A 17,907-nucleotide genomic window follows, 5' to 3' on the forward strand; every position below is an offset into this window, starting at 1 on the left:
TCACTTTTTATAGTTGTTTACAGTACCTTCCTCATGATCCTGTAATTACATGTTTATGTATAGCTTCCCCACCACAAAAAGGGCTCCTCCAGCTCCTCATTCAGAAATATATTAAAAAAACAAATCATTGAAACTCCATGAGTAAGGCTCTCCATCAAAATATTTGGGTAGTTAAAGCAGATAATCAAATAATTCAGCTTACATCAGATATATTTCTGTATAAGTTATTTAGCTATTTGGTTATCTACTGTGGTAAAAAAAAATAGTTTTCTCAGTAAATAATTGATTTTCTATCTCCAAGTGCTTTTAAAAAAGCATCTAAATCAATTCTATTACTTAAAAGTCCTCTTTGAGAGATTTAAATATTTGTAGAAGCCTAATTTTAAAACAACTTTCGGACAAACTGAAGTATATTCCTATTTTTCTTACTATCAACCATCAACAACACATGGCTTAGCTGTTTGCATCCTGGCCAAAAAAAATATTATTTGTAAAAACACAGGAGAATTTTCTACCTTCTTTATCAGCCCAAGGCATCCATGTGGTGCCATCTATCAAAACAATATGCTTCCCTGTTACTATAACAAAGAACTAAATTTGAAAATCAAGCAGAATTGATCTGGCAATATTTATTTTAGGCATTTAACAGTATATTTCAGTAATACTTACCTACTTTTAAAACAATTTTATGAAGTAAATCCAAATCAGAGCTGCTAGGAAGAAAGGGATTTCCAGTGGCCATTTCAATGATCATACAGCCCAAAGCCCAGATATCCACAGGTCTGAAACAGACAAGAATAAATCATTTTTTCATGGATAAATATATAAAATATCTTTTCTAAAAAACTTTTTAAATACCCAAAGGAAAAAAATGGTTAAGTGGTATCATTTATAAATGTTCACTGTAATATCATATGCCAACTTTAGGATATACATTAAATATTATCACATTTTATTAATAACATTAAATACCTTACTTGTAAGTTGCATGAGAAGTCATATATCAGTCCAGGTAAAAAGTAACTGTAATTCTAAAATTATTTCAGATGTTTATATAAGGACATTATGAAATATGGTTTATGAATTAGAATTGAACATAAAATCATCTCGTATTTAAAAAGTAAAAACTTCACATCTTAAACATGTCGCCACTTGCACTTCATGCATTTATCTTAATGCACTGTGAATCATCCATAATTCAAAGATTTTTCTATATAATCAGTTTGTTAAAAGATAGTTTATATCACTGGGGCTTTTAAATAGATAAAAAGGATGCTTGACCTCACATTCAGAAAAAATATAAATAAACACAACAATGAGACCTAGTTTTTACTGATACAACTGATAAAAATTATAACATTTGGTGAGGTTATAGAAAACAAATACTCCCACATACTGTTGTTCTGGGAATGTAAACTACTTGGAGGGAAAATTGGCAAAAGGTACCAAAATTCACAACGTACATACTTTGACCAAACAACTTTATTCTTAGAAATTTATCCCAACTCTACTCACACATGTGCACAAAGATAAATTATATAAGAACTTCATTGCAACACGGCTTGTGATAGAAAAATATTGAAAACAACCTAAACATCCATCAGTGCAGGAATGGCTATGTAAATTTTTGTACACCCACACAATGAAATGTTATTCAGCTGTTAAAGGGATGAGATGGGTCTATATACGCGAGCTGGAGCCTTCTGCTGTAATGTAGTTTTGAATAAGAGACTTGACGAGTGGGTGCCAGCAAAAGAGAACCTACGTTCTTTCACAAAAGATGCTCGTGCTTTACCTTATAAAGACCTTCCATTTGAAACTCTGGAAGTTGATGGAAAAGTGGCATTAGAAATATTTCAACACAAGTGAAAAATAGATTTCGTAGAAGAGAAGGCATCTCAGATCCCTGAGAGACTAGTCAGACTACACAGATTTGGTGACCTCATTGATGTAGCTGAGGGCCCCTTATTTCAAGAACAAGTACTTATTTCTAGTATGACGTGTCAGAGGTTCACAATCCTCAAGCCACCCTGTCAAGTGTTGTACGAAGATTCCAAGGTCTCTCTTACCTGTTCACTTAAGATAAATCTTTTCTTTTCAAGACACATTTTAGGAAATGGGAAAAACTATTTGAAACATCTCAGAAAATTCTAAGTGTTTTTGACAGCTAATGTGTACTCTTCTACAAAGATATTTTCATTGAAATTAAGCAACAACAGGAAGGAAGGAAGGAAAGAAGACAGGAAGGAAAGAGAGAGATGGAAAAAAAGTAATTCGTTGTCTCAATAGCTAAGTAGTTTTGTGGTTGTTGACCTATGAACTTTAATGATAATGAATATTGGTTTATCAATTCTGAAAAATGTACCAAACTAATGTAAGATGTTAATAAGAGGAAAACTGTACTATGTGGGAAGGATAGCGGGGGCGGAGGGTGGATATGGGAACTCTGTACTTTCTGCTCAATTTTTCTATAAGCCTAAAATCGCTCTTAAAAAGTAGTCTATTAATTTAAAAAATTAAAAGAGGAAAAAAAGCAAGATTCTGTACTATGCATTGTAGGCTACTATTTCTGTTTAAAAGGAAGGAAGGGTGTCTGTGTGTGTGTGTGCGTGTGTGTGTGTGCACACATAAATTGCTATTGCCAGATAATGATTTTAAGGAATAAATGACTTACTGTATACAATTTTTCAAGTCCACATTACAACAAAAACTGGATAATATATTAGGAACTTATTAGCTTGTTTATTTCACAAATTTAAAAAACTTCATAGCAATTTATAAGTTTCAGTGAAAAACAGTAAAATTAAGATCAATTATTAGCTTTCTAGTGACTGGGTTTCTTTTTGGGGGTGATGAAAATGTTCTAAAACTGATTATGGTGATGGTTGCACAGCTCTGTGAATTGTATGGTATGCGATTGATATCTCAAAAAAACTGTCATTAAAAAAGGCTAGATTAAACCAAGCTGATGTACTTTTGGGTAATAAAACCATAAAGAAATGCAAGGCACTGATTATAATAAAAGTCAATATCATGATTACTTTGGGCGGAAGAGAAGGTGTTGTATTGGAATACGGCAAATGAGGGTTTTCTGGGGTGGCCAACAAAATTCTATTTTTTGAGCTGGTGGTGGAACTATACATTTATTGTGTGGGCTTTTCTTGTATCTGTATTTTGTCTTACAATAAAAAGATTAAAGGAAAAAAAGATTATGAGCAAATTTATTTCAAACACAATAGAATCCAAACTTACCACGTACAAGGCACCAACTTTGGTTCTGTGGAGTACAAGATATTATACCTCTCCTCAAGGAACTTATCTTTCAGCAAGAAGTATTTATAAAAGAAAACAAGAGCTAGAGTAGAACTAGGCCATATTCAATATTAACTGGCACTAAATTTGCAGATAATGTACAAGAGGATTCCGAAGGGGATATGATTTGGGGGCAAGGGATAAGGACTAGGAATACATTAGAAGAGGAATTTAAGCTACATCGTGAAGAGACGGTAAAACTGGGACTTAGATAGATCTTATAGAGGCTACATTTACTGAGCATTTACTACATTTGAACCTTTTTCATTCATTAAATCATTTCATCCTCACAACAAACTTGGAAGTTGGCCCTATTATTATTTCCACTATACAGATAAAGAAACTGAGGCAGAGAGATGGTCGCATAGGGCATCAGTGGAAAGTATAGTTGAAAAGGTACTCTGAGTGACTTCAAGCAAATTAGTTTACCTTTCTGTGCCCTAGTGTCTTCTTATTTAAAATGAGGATGATAATAGCACCTTCATTATAGGTTTTTTGTGGAAATCAAATGATTTAAGGCATGTAAAGCATTTAGAATAGTTTCTGGAATAAAGTAAGTGCTTGTTAATGTTAGATATTATTACAAAAACCAGAATAATGGTTTCTAAGAACGGCATGTGAGAACCATCCCCCCTCCATTCCTTGTATTAAGTTGTACAACTTGGTCCCTTTACGCTCTTTTCAAGATGAATTATTTGCATATTAGGTGGCAGTTTCATATACTGTTTCTATTGTTTCACAATAAACTGAGACCATGCTACTTTGTGAGGCATCTGGGACGGTATAATTTAAAAATCATTACTTGCCAGTCTTTGCAAAGACAGGACCGTAATCCAGAAAATAGGAAACTTGGCAGTTCCTATGGTAACACTGGCAGAGTGAGGGAAACGATTTTAAAATCTTTGCAGAACAGAGAGGTTAAAGATAAGTGGAGGAGGCAACTCTGCCAAGGGTGAGGCACAACTTAAAGCCCCAGGGATATAGCCTGAGGGAGGTCTGCATAGGTCTCCTGGGCTGGGGCCACCGAGTCCAAGGGCAATGGGGCAATGTCAGTAGCCAGCAGGGCAGGGCAGGTGCCTACAGGAACTCTCTGCTCTATTTCGAGGTGTGGCTTTTTAGCCCCAAGCCAGAGACAGAAGGCAGAGGGGATATCAGTAGTGGGGTTAACAGATATACAAGGGGGGAAAAATGATTAGGAAAGGACAGGCAACATCCCCAAATATACATACTTTCCATACGAGGTATCTTTTAATACTAATTCTGGAGCTCTGTACCAGCGTGTGGCCACATAGTCTGTATAAATGTCCCCAGGAGCTGCTAGTGTTCGTGCAAAGCCGAAGTCACAGAGTTTCGTAATTCCTGATTTGGATACTAAAATGTTCTCAGGTTTTATATCTCGATGAATGATCTAAAAAAAAACAAGCAGAAGATGCAATATGATAAAATGAAGTTTCATTACTTAGAGAATCTCTCAAAACTTATACTGAGAAAATCTAACTAAGACAACGAAGCTATTTTCTTACCACATGCAAAGGGTTAACTACACAATGCAAAAGCTAAGTAGTTATATATTTTCAATTCTTGTCCCATCAATCATCTCAAAATGAAATGAAGCCAAGAAAATAGACATAATACCAAAAAGGTAAATCAGATTCCTAACAGGAAAAGTAATCAAAAGAAAATGAAAAAAGTTTAACTTTCCTTTAACTCCATGGCACAATCCAGATACTTCCCTTATTTCCTTCACAGCTAAACCTTATCTTTACCCAGTCATCACTTTCTAACCAATCATTGTCATTTTCTAACCAATCATTCACTCCTCAAGGTAATGTAATCTGTCTTCTACTCCCACATTTCATTAAACTGCCCTTCCCAAAGTCATCAACTTCATTGTCGCTACACCCATTAGACACCCCTCAATACATGTCTTACTTGATATCTCAGTGTATAAGTGTTGCCAACCATTCCTCCATTCCTGATTTCTGGGACCTAAGATTCTCCCAGTCTCCTTCTATAGCTGTGGCAGCTCTTTCTCTATCTGCCCCTTGAATGCAGGTTTTTGGTCTTAGGCTTTCTCTTCTCATACATCATGCTTCCTGGACAAACTCATCTACTTTTCTTTTTAAAAAATATTTTATTGGGGAAGGGGAACAGGACTTTATTGGGGAACAGTGTGTACTTCCAGGACTTTTTTCCAAGTCAAGTTGTTGTCCTTTCAATCGTAGTTGTGGAGGGGGCAGCTCAGCTCCAGGTCCAGTTGCCATTTTTCTAGTTGCAGGGTGCACAGCCCACCATCCCTTGCGGGAGTCAAACCAGCAACCTTGTGGTTGAGAGGATGTGCTCCAACCTACTGAGCCATCTGGGAGCTCAGTGGCAGCTCAGCTCAAGGTGCCGTGTTCAATTTTAGTTGCAGGGGGCGCTGCCCACCATGCCCACCATCCCTTGCGGGAGTCGAGGAATTGAACTGGCAACCTTGTGGTTGAGAGCCCACTGGGCCATGCAGGAATCGAACCGGCAGCCTTGGGAACTAGGAGCATGGAGCTCCAATCGCCTGAGCCACTGGGCTGTCCCTCATCTACTTTTTTTTTTTGGACCACTTTCTTCTCTTGGTTATGGGGAAACCATACTCCCTTGGGCTTCTTCTCACCTATTGGCTGCTCCATCTCAATTTCATCTACTCTTACAGATTTAGTAACTATCCATACACTGATGATTTCTACATTTCTATGTCTAACCAAGCTATCTCTCCTGGTTTCCACAAGAAGTGGAATTCTACAAGAAGTCCCACTCAGCAAATCCACAACTAACTGTATCATCTTCTCCCCCAAAACTATTTGTTCTTATCCACACAGTCCTTTAGTGACCCCAAGTCTCAAGCCAGAAACCAAACCATTTTTTCTCTCTCAGCTCCCATACCCTCTCAACCCATCTATTTCTCTCTCTAGTTCAAGTCCCCTCAGCTTTCTCACTGAAAATTACTACACCACCAACTGGTCTCCCTGAACTTACTCTGATCCCCTCCAATCCCCTGTCCGCAAAGAAGTTACAATACTATTATAAAATCATGTGTGATCATGTCACTTCTTTACTTCTCATCTTTTAAGGATTCCCCATCCTACAGGACAAAATTGAAACTCCTTAAAATGGCCATGTAGGATTTGCTCCCTGCTCAGCTTATCAACCTCCTTCTTTAATTCTTTAATCTATAGACTATTAGCTTCCCAATTTTCCAGTGTTTGTCTCATGTCTATGTATTTGCTGAGGCTGTTCCAACTGCCTGGAACACTTTCCTGGCCAATTACTTCCTCAGGTCTCAGCTTAGATGCTTGTATTAGATGTTCCCACATCATTCTGCACGTGCCCATCACAGAATTTGTCGTACTATAATATTAATTGCCTGTTTACTTGTTTGTAACTCCCACTAGACTGTAAGCTCCATGACAGCAAATAGATGAATGTCTGTCTTGTTCAAGCTATATCCCCAGGGCCCAGTACAGTGCCTAAAACAAAGAAGGCATTTAAAAATTTTGTCAAATGAATAAAGTATGTTCTCATCACCGAAAATGTTTCACAGCACAAGTGAAAATATCTCAGTGACAGAAATGTGGGATCTTTCCTTGTGTATACAGATTACTGCTATAAATCTTTGGGATTGGCTTTGTTTTGACTCAGTCTCCACCCACGAATGGCCAAAAAATTAACTTAGGGTAATAAGCAACCTTAAAGCTGCCATCTATACAACTATATTAATCTTTTTTTTTACTTTTATGGGGTGATTACTACATGCCAGCCACTATGCCAAAATCTGAGAATATAATGTGAACAAAAATAGACATGAAAAACCACATTAAGATACCACTTCACACATTCTGCTCACTACAGATCCATAACCCTCCTCCTCAGTGCTCTAACCATGGGGCAGAAAGATCAATCTGGTTGATACCCTAGTATTCTCATTCTTTTCAACAGCTAACACCGCGACTATATGAGGAATTTTGTTATTCTTGAAAAGCAAGCACTCTCTGAATCCCATCTTTTCAAATTCTATGTTTTGACAACATTCTCCGTGGTCTTCCACCATCAAATTAAGACCTCCGTAAACATAGTATTTTTATTTGTGTAGGTCTTCTTTCACTTCTCTCACCAATGTTTAGAAATCTTCAGTGATAGGTCTTGTTCATCTTCTGTCAGATCTTCCCTAAATATTTCATTTTTTGGATGCTATTGTAATGGTATTTTAAATTTCAATATCTGATTGTTTGTTGCTAACACATGGAAATACAATTAATTTTAGTATATTGATCTTGTCTCCTACAACCTTGATAAACTTAGTTCTGTTAACTTATTTGTAGATTCCACAGAATTTTCTACAGATAATTATGTCATCTGTGAATAAAGACAGTTTAACTTCTCAAAAAAAAAAAAAAAGATACCACTTCACACCCGTCAGAATGCCTATATAAAAAAGACAATAACACATATTGGGGAGGATGTAGAATGCATTGTTGGTGGGGATGTGAAATGGGGCAGCCACTTTGGAAAACAGGTTGGCAGTTTCTTTAAAAAGTGAAAACATAAACTGACCATATGGCCCGGTAGTATTCTTAGCTTGCCCTATTTCTGTTCCCCTCTCCCCAGCTCCTGGTAGCCTTGTAAACCAACAGCCTCCAAAATCAACAGGGTTATATCTCCTCCAAAGCCCCATTCCCAGGTAACTGTCATTATCTGATCTGTCCAGCAAGTCACTGAAAAATCCCACGAGAAGGCTTATCCTTATTGCATCTAACTCAGTTTGCCCAGTGTGACCAGCCTTTCCTTCTTGAGGCCTTTGTCAGAATTAGCAGTTCTGACAGTTCTATAATGTAGACCATTATAGCCACCTGAGGGAGCTGCACCAGGACAAAAAACAAGCTGACCAAACTACTTAAAGAGGAAGGCTGGAAGTCAGATGTCCATAAAGGGTCTGAAAAGCTCTAACATATTCCTGAGAATCAAGAATGCCACATGTAGAGCTGTGCACATGCCCAGGAAAGATCGGAGATGGTCCTAAGCTCTCACCTCTGGTCGACACTGAGCCATTGCACAAGCAGGAAGGGTAAGTAAGGCTAAGGTGGAGTTGTAAACTGTCTGCCTGAACGTTCAAAGCATGTCCCAACGCACAGAGAGAGGCCCCTCAGTAAATAAGGCTGAGAGATTTATTGGTTTCTGACATTTAAGGAAATCTGTGACCAATCATTAGCTAACCACTGAGCTAACTGAACAAAGATTTCAGTGGTCACACATGAGGATGAATACAGACTTCACAGAATTAGTTCAGGAAAGTAACTAAACAAAGAGCCACAACAAACCCTGAGAGATGGAAAACAAATTTCCAGAGTTGCCGCATTACATTAAATGTCCAGTTTTCAAAAAAAAAAAAATTACAAATTTCAAAAAAAAAAAAGGTATACATAGAAACAAGTATGGCCCATACACAGGAAAGAAAAGCAGTCAATAAGAAACTTTTCCTGAGGAAGCCCAGACATTAAACTTACAAGATAAAGATTATAATCAGCTATTTTAAATATGTTCAAAGCTTCAGGAAACCATATCTAAAGAAATACAGAAAAATATGAACACAATATCTCACCAAATAAAGGATATCTATAAGGAGAAAGAAATTACAAAAAAAAGAATTAAATAGAACACTACCAAGAAAGAAAGAAAAAAAAACAAACCCAGAGTGGTAGAAAACATTTGCAAATTATATCTGATTAGCATCCAGTATCCAAAATATGTAAAATACAATCTAGTATCCAAAATGTATAAAATACAAAATATATAAAATACAAAAGATAAATAACCCAATTTTAAAATGGGTAAAGGTCTTGAATAGACATTTCTTCAAAGAACATATACAAATATGAATTTGCTTGTTCCGGATATTTCATTTAAATGGAATTTTATACCATGTAGTCTTTTGCATCTGACTTTTCATTTAACATGTTTTCAAGGTTTATTCATGCTGTAACATGTATGCGTACTTCATTTCTTTTTGTGGCTGAATAAATTCCATTGTATGGATTTACCTTATTCATCAGCTGATATACATTTGAGTTGTTTCCACTTTTTCACTATTATGAAAAATGCTGCTATGAACATTCCTATGCAGGTTTTTATGTGAACATATGTTTTCAATTCTCTTGGGTAGACACCTAGGAGTAGAATTGCTAGGTAACATAGTTATTCTATGCTTAACTTTTTGAGGAACTGCCAAATTGTTTTCCATTGCAGCTACACAATTTTATGTTACCAACAGCAGTGTTTGAGGGTTCTAATTTCTCTACTTCCTCACCAACATTTGTTATTGTCTATTTTATAAATTACAGCCAGCCCAGTGGGTGTGAAGTGGTATCTCATTGTGATTTTGATTTGCATTTCCATAATGACTAATGATACTGAGCATCATTTCATGTTCTATCATACATTTGTATACCTTCTTTGGAGAAATGTCTATTCAAGTCTTTTGTCCATTTTTAAACTGGATTATTTGGGGTTTTTTTGTTGTTGAGTTGTATTTTATATATCTTGAATACTAGATGCTTATTGGATGATCTGTAAATATTTTCTCCCATTCTGTGATTTTTTATCTTCTTGATGGTGTCCTTTGATGCAAAAGTTTTAAATTTTGGTGAAGTCCAATTTGTCTATTTTTTCTTTGATTGCTTTTAGTGTCATAGCTAAAGAACTATTACCTAACTCACGCTCATATAGATGTTCGCCTATGTTTTCTCCTAAGTGTTTTATAGTTTTAGCTCTTACATTTAGGTCTTTGGTCCCTTTTGTATTTTGTATATTTTGTATACAAAATAATAATTTTGTATACAGTGTTAACAGACTTTGAACTCAAACAATAGTTTGATTCTCCTTTACCTTGCAGTGGAATGCTCTAGAACTGCATAAAACTCCATATTACAATCTGATTTATAATACCTCTGCTCTATATAGCCCTATGTGCTTGAATTTAAATACCCATCTCAGGGACCCTGGGTCTGAATCACCTGAAGCTTCTATTCAATCGACTTTTCAATCAGATGTTATACAATTAAATGTTAATGCATATATGAAAAAATAAGCCAATAGCTTCCAGAAAGAGGCTGGATAAGGATGTCTGAGGCAGACTGCAAAAGTGGGAATTCCCTATGTACCCCAAAAACCAAATGGAAAGTTCAGTCCTTAATTGGATCCCAATTTTAACAAATCAGCTGTAAAAGACATTTTAGGAACAATCGGGTAAGTTTTAATAGAAATTCGGTATTAGATGGTAGTAGGGAATTACTGTTAATTATGCGATGTAATAATGATTGTGAAGTTATATAGGAAACCATGTATTTGTTGAAGGGATACATAGTGGAGTATTTAGGGATAAAAATGTCAGGTTGCCTATAACTTACTTTAAAATACTTCAGAAAACAAAATAGATGAAGCATATAGCAAAATATTAACAATATATTAAAATATATTAAGTAATATTAAAATGTTAACAATATTGTTCAAATAATAATAATTCCTTATTTGAAAGACTTTGAGTTTAAAATCCAAAAGCAGAGTTAAGAAAATATTCAAGAAGGCACGTCAAAGATGGCAGAATAGAAAAAAGAAAATATGTAAAAGAGGCCTAAATTTAGGGAAGCGGGGCTTTGTGGAGTGGGGGTGGGGTTGGGGCTAAGGAAGATGGACAGTCTTTAGGTATTAATCAGAATTATTTATAATTCCTCAAGTTTACTAAAAACTGGATAAAATTTAATAAGCTTCATAAGGGTAGGAACCAAGTCTTTTACTCAAGGCTGCATCATCTGCACCTAGTACAATCCATGTTTGTTACCAGAAGATGCTCAATAAATATTTGTTGACTAAACAAATGAGAGAATGAATAACCATTTCTCTCCTGTAAGTGGCCAAATATTTGCATTTAAATTCTGACTGCTTCCAAAATGGTTTTGAAGAGGCTTATAATATTAACCAGATCAACACTTTCAATTATAAAAACAACCGGAATGGAAAAGATAAACTAAGATTCCTATAATTTGTTACTGCAACTGAACATTAAATTTCTATTTGAGCTGTCTAGAAACCAACATAAAAAAGAAAATGTTTTCATTATTAAATAAAAGAAGGTAAACAAATACTCCTGGAGATAAAGAGCTTTTGTTGATACTGAACTGTATTTGACTTCATGAGTTCTTATTAAGAGGAACATGGGGTATCATGATAGACAATATCTCAGACATTTCAATTATATAAAAACCCAGTCATTTTAAATTTGGAGACATTAGGAAAATAAAATTTTCCTTTCTTTTTTTATTTTAATTTTTATTGGGGAATATTGGGGAACAGTATGTTTTTCCAGGACCCATGAGCTCCAAGTCAAGTCATTGTTTTCAATCTAGTTGTGGAGGGCGCAGCTCACTGGCCCATGTGGGGATCCAACCGGTGAGCTTGGTGTTAGGAGCACTGCGCTCTAACCAACTGAGCCAACTGGCCGCCCCAACTTTTCCTTTCTTGATTTTTGTCAACATGAAAAGGACCTTGTCACTTCAGTCATTGCTGCCTTAATTCTCAAAGGTAACTAACTTTATAACATTCCGTGAGGTGAGGGACAGGGATCATTTTATTCCGGGTCCTAGATACAGAGAATAAAAGAAAGTGAGTGCCCTCGTATAGGCCTCTTTGCTGCCTCACATACCCTCATGGATATTCTTCTGCACTTGGTGCTGAGGACTACCTTTACTTTTCTCTCTCCCTTCAAGAGTAATCCATCTTTCTCTCTTCAACCATGGTCTGTAAGAGGAAGATTCCCAAATCTGCATATCCAATTCTGACAACTTCCTAAGGCCATGTTATATAATGGCTAACCACTATTTTTACTTACAAATTCTCACTGTCCTTTAAAATATATTCATGTACCTACACACAAGCAATTCCCCTTCTAAAATCAGTTACTGCCGATGTCAGCATAATTCTCCTGCTCTCAAATTAAAAATCTTGGATGCTATCTTTGATTTCTCCCTTTGTTTGCATCCCTCTTATATCTAAGAGGTTCCCAAATCCTGTCATTTTTCTCTTTTGCCGTGTTTCCATCATCTCCCCCATCACCCTTCCTCTCCTTCGCATTGCCACTATACTATTCTAAGCCCTACTACTTCACCTACTACTTCACCTGGGCTGTCACAATGGCCTCTCCCCTGATCTCCCTGTCTTTCTCCACACTTCTCCACTTTTGTCAAAATAAGCTTGGGTTTTGTTTTTATCCTATTATAGCAATGCTCAAAAACCTTCCATGGTTTCCCAGTGTCCTCAGGAAAAAGTCCAAACTCCTCAGGATGAGTATCAGTGTTCTGGGAAACCTCTCCCCAGGGCACCTGTGCATTTTTATCTCGCTTTACCTGGTCTCTGTAGGCTGACTTATCACCACTCTCTGCAGTCCCCTGCTCAGCCCTCCCTCTTCTCACAGCAGTACCCCATCTGAATGTATTTCTTCCTAGTGAAATCCTAGCTGCCGTTCAAAACTGTACTTACTTTAGTTTTACCTCCTCTTTGAAGTCTTCTACTCTCAGTCTAGCTCATACGGGTATCTCCCTTTAGTCCCAAAACATTTTTAAAATCTACTATAGATAAGAAACTGTAGGGACAACATGGCTATTCCTGATTCCCTACCAGCACTATTTATTGAGAACTTAAAACGTGCCTGATACAGTGCTAAACACTTTATACCTATTATCTAACTCGATCTTTACAAAAAATTTGTGAGGTATCATTTCACAGATGAGGAAAACGAGGCTCAGAGAAGTCCGATGATTTTCGGGGGACCACAGAGTAATGGGGCTGCTAGCTTTCATTGTGCAAGCTGTGAAGTGCACAAGTTGTGTGGTTCTCCATAGATAAGCTGGTGGGTGAAAACTCAAGATAGTCTGATTCCAAACACTGTGTGCTTTTAACTATTACATTATACTACCTCCCCATGGATCCAACTAGCAGGGAAATCACTATCTGAATTCCAGTTGCTATCACAAACATATATATTTCAAAGCTGCAAAATAGGATGCACTATTATCAAGACAGAAAATTATTAAGTAAGATGTCTGAAAAAGCCTGGGATAGATAGATGTTATGCTTGTATCACTAATAAAACTATTTTTGAGGCTTTTACTGTTATTTCCTGAAAACACATCTAACTTTCCAGAAAGTAGAGCTCATGTTAGGAACAAAGTATCTCCATAAAAACCTGCTAAACTAAACACATATTAAGCAAGGTTAAAGGCAACACTAAGAATCAGAACCGTGGACCTTCCTTCCTTTTTTGATTTTTTTATAAGTTAAACAAGGCTCTATATTTCTCAGCTGCTTTATTTCTCCCTCTTTCCCTAAAGGCATCCACATTTACTTGCTAGTCTCCTGGCCTAGTTTCCAGTGCCTACCGTCAAACCTCCCTTCTTTTGAGCTCGCCTGACTGCCAATGTTTTTTAATGTGTTTTCGTTAATAAAAGATGCCCGTTGACTCTTGATTCCTCTATACCAAATTATTAATACCTCCGTTAGTATCCCATAGTTGGTCTGCCCTATAAATATTGTGCGCTCAATCTGTTTTTTGGTTCTGCAACAAAGTTGTAAAGTAGTGATCCCACTGGCATTTTAACCACCTTCATAAAAGTAGAACAGTGTCTAAAGGGCACTTGTGATTCATATACATCTGATTGTTTGACTTACTCTAAAGCACTTACATTATTATTGTGAAGATAGTCAATTGCTCGAAGGATCTGGAAGAGGTATTTTCTAAGTCGTTTACTCTCTAGTCCATGACAATAATGTTGTAACTCATCTAATATTGTGTGGTCAATAAATTCAAACACCAAATGAATTTTCTTTTTCTGTCTAAAAACTTCAATCAGATTGACCAGGTTTTCATGACGAAATTGCTATTGACAAAAGAGACAGATTTTTAATGAATTACTTCATACACCATAATTTGTATATATAACACCCAAATCATTTTAAAAAGCGGAAATATTCTCAGCTTCTTTTCCTCCATGCATTTCAACAGGAATTTCTCAACTGATTTGCTTACATTCTTATTTTAAGAAAATGTTCATCTATTTCATGATTGATATTTATAGAACAAAGGGAAACAGATTACTTCAAGTTAGCATTTGGTTGCTTATTAAAATAATTTAGGGTTCATGTACTTTAATGCAACTTGGTAAGCTGCCAAGAGACATCTTACTATTCTTTAACTTGGTTTGTGGTTAAATTTAACATCTAAAATTTAAAAGGTCCTTATATTTTCAAATGAGCATGGATTTCAATGCCACTGAGTATGTGATCCGAATTTATAGAAATTAATTATTCTCTGAGTTTGGTCCTAAGCTCTTGAAAGTAAAACCTAAGTTCCAGGTGGACATTATAAATTCATCGCAGTGGAACAAAAGTATCAAACTATCTAGAAACTTTTCAGATATATGAAATACCAATTTATATCAAATTTACATAAATATACAATTATTTGTGGTTACACTTTTGTTCTACTCTATAGAGCATTATTCTATTCTATCCTACTAGAGTAACATTCTAGTATTCTATTAAACAAAACATCTTTTTAGGCTACTAACAATTACTGTTAAAATAATTTCAAAACGTCAAAAATAATGTGTTGTCAGCTTAGAAAACAAATGAGGTTTACTATTTCATGCTGCTTATTCTATTTTTTAACACACTTATTTAATTACAATCAATTCTCAAATATTTAATTTTTTCAAATTACCAAAAATATTTATTCATTTGGCTAAAAATTAAGGGGTATATTTTCAATGTTGGATTCATTACAAAAGTATAGTTTTATGAAAAATATTTGCCTGTATTCTAATGGCACAATATAAATTTTTCTACTTATTTGTATTAATACATAAACCAGTCTTTAAAACATGACAAATAGAAAAACATGTCAAAATATAATGCCAGATTCCTTTCCTATTTTTGCTCCCAATTTCCCCAGTTGGCAAAATGCCGAGTGCTGCAGCAACAACATGCTGGCAGAGTGAAAAGAACTGACTGCTTTTGGACACTACAATATTAATCTTTCAGTAAGGAAAAATACTGGTTTCCTGTCCAGTCTTTTAAAGGCAAAGCAGTGAAGGGTGAATGTGAATGAATAAGCACTAGGGAAGGTCCACCCAGGGTAAGGATCCAGGTACTTTCTCAGATAAACCATGAAGCCCCTAGAAATGCTCCATTACCCCTTTTCAAGTTGTTTACCTTTGTTTTCCTTCATGATTAGGAAATGTTCTCTTTTCTACAGACGTTCTCATTAATTACTCTGTGATTTATTTAATGAAATTCTAGCAGATAAAAATTCAATTTCATTCACTATGGCTATCATTTTAGACTAAGAATGTTAACTAATCCAAGAAATCTGTTTTGTGGAATTAAACTAACAGTTCTATAAGAAATAAACCAATACGAATAGTTAAGGTGTCTCAAAATAGTCTGCATAAAAATTGTAATAGTAAAGTACATTTTTAAATTCATCTCTGTGTTCTTGCCACATATTGGTTTTTACAAAATGATTAAGTAGAAAAAAATAATCATGCAGCAGACTTGAAGAAAGAGTGAACGATATTGAAAGCTATTGCCTGGGAAAAGTTCTCCTAATCAGATTTTCACAACAGTTACCTTACAGTATTAGTATGTTTTAGGTTATGAGGATAAGGACTGGTATCTTTCACAAAATTATAACATCTTAACTGACTTTAACTTTCCTTTTCATTGTCTAGAAATAGAACAGTTCCAACAATCCGCATATGCCTAATATAGTTCATCTATTTAGAAAGCAAATCGATCTATCATATCTAATACACTTACAAAGAATATTACTTTTGCATCAGATAAAAATGAACAAGAGTATCTGTTTTCTTCATCACATAAAACATCTAGGCTACATTGGCTAAGTCATAAACCTTAAAGCATCTAGATAAATTCTAATATATAAAACACATATACATTTAAACATTTTTAATTGCTAGTTTTATAACCAATCAATCACCTAGAAATATTAATGCTCCTTTCTTCACACTCCAGGTATGACAGGTGTTGACCTGTCATACCTACACAAAATTCTATTAATATCTTTCGCCCTGATTGCTCCTGATAATGTCCCCCATTTCTAAAAGCCTACTGGTCATCTTTACTTAAATGTATTCCTGTCACCTCAAATTCAACATTCCTAGAACTGAACTAGTTCCCAAACCATGTCTCTGTTGGATCTTACATGTTTCTAATGATAGCACTCACCCAACCTCAAAGATGCCTTAGACTCCTCCTCTTCTACTTCTTTTTACACTCTTTCATGTCTTCTTTTGCAATATATTAGATTCTAACTTTACTTTCCATTCAAATTGCTGCGTTCCAGCAAGGACCCCCACTACATTTACCAGTATTCCTGAATTAAACTCTTTCACAAGCATATTTTCATTCTCTCAGTCCTCTAATCTATTTTTTTAAAATAGTGCCAGATTTATATTTATGGTTTCTTTGAATTCCAGACCTTCACCTCTTACAAAAATCAACACTTAACTCCTTAGCCCCCAAGACAAGGTTTTAAAACACATCTCCAACTTACTTCTCTAATCTCACTTCTATTTCTGTGCAGGAAATGCTACAAGCACATGTTTCTGCCCTTCGTCCCTTGTCCTGCGTTGGCCTCTCTGAGCTGATGCTATTCCCCTGACCTGTAATACAACAGTTCCTCCCTCTAACGTAAATCCTTCACATCATTTAAGGCCACATTCATGTCTCAACTCCTCCAAGAAACCTTCCTCACCCAACAGGACTTTGTGTTAATCACTTGGCACTTATCATGAGCCACTTGTTATTCAGTGTGGTTTTTTTTTTTCGTATGTCCTACTGTCTGAATAATGCAAGTCCTGAAGAACAGGTACTGCCTTTTACTTCACGGGAGCTTCAGCATCTGGCACGACGCCTTGCACAAAGCAGACGCTTTCAGTAAGTGTTAGATCTAGGATGTTTCTTAATAATGATTGCACAACACTTGGCATAACTTTCGTTACATGATACAGAAGCCTATATGTCTTGTATCGTTATAAAATTACAAACCGTGGACCATGAGGGGTTTTTCTGATAAATGTCTTACTATATGTGTCAAGTGAAATCGTCCATATATGTGTGTTATTCCACAACAACTTCTCTTTTGACTTACAGAGAGCGATTAAGGCAAAAGAAGCAAACCTTGAGAAACTTGATTTCTCTCGTTGCGATTTTGTTGACAGATTTCTCTGGTTTCTCATAAAATATTTTGATGGCCACTATCTGCCCGGTGTTCTTATGTTTACACTTCATGACTGTGCCGTAACTTCCCTCTCCTACTTTTCCAAGGGTTTCATACATCTCCATTCTTAAGCCCGGCTTCTTCTTCATAGAAATAAGGAAAGGAAATGGTAAACGTTTTACTTATCCAAGCTGGAGAATTACTCTGTGATTTATTTAATGAAATTCTAGCAGATAAAAATTCAATTTCATTTGAAAAGACAGACACAGAAAAGACAG

At 35.8% G+C, this 17,907-nt stretch overlaps 1 protein-coding gene across 1 annotated transcript in view; it reads right to left on the reverse strand.

Moving 5' to 3' along the window:
• The window catches only part of CDKL3 (cyclin dependent kinase like 3), a 60,274-nt gene that overhangs the window by 41,902 nt on the left and 465 nt on the right, over nt 1–17,907 (reverse strand). The window contains exons 2-5 of the mRNA XM_081035303.1: nt 17,590–17,772; nt 14,073–14,267; nt 4,542–4,720; nt 670–782 (exon numbers count right to left, since the gene is read on the reverse strand). Coding sequence (XP_080891429.1) covers nt 670–782; nt 4,542–4,720; nt 14,073–14,267; nt 17,590–17,754 — 652 coding nt within the window. The 5' untranslated portion in view covers nt 17,755–17,772. The remainder of the gene's footprint in view (nt 1–669; nt 783–4,541; nt 4,721–14,072; nt 14,268–17,589; nt 17,773–17,907) is intronic.

The sequence above is a fragment of the Rhinolophus hipposideros genome (genome assembly GCF_964194185.1).
Source record: "Rhinolophus hipposideros genome assembly, chromosome: 23".
Taxonomy (NCBI): domain Eukaryota; kingdom Metazoa; phylum Chordata; class Mammalia; order Chiroptera; family Rhinolophidae; genus Rhinolophus; species Rhinolophus hipposideros.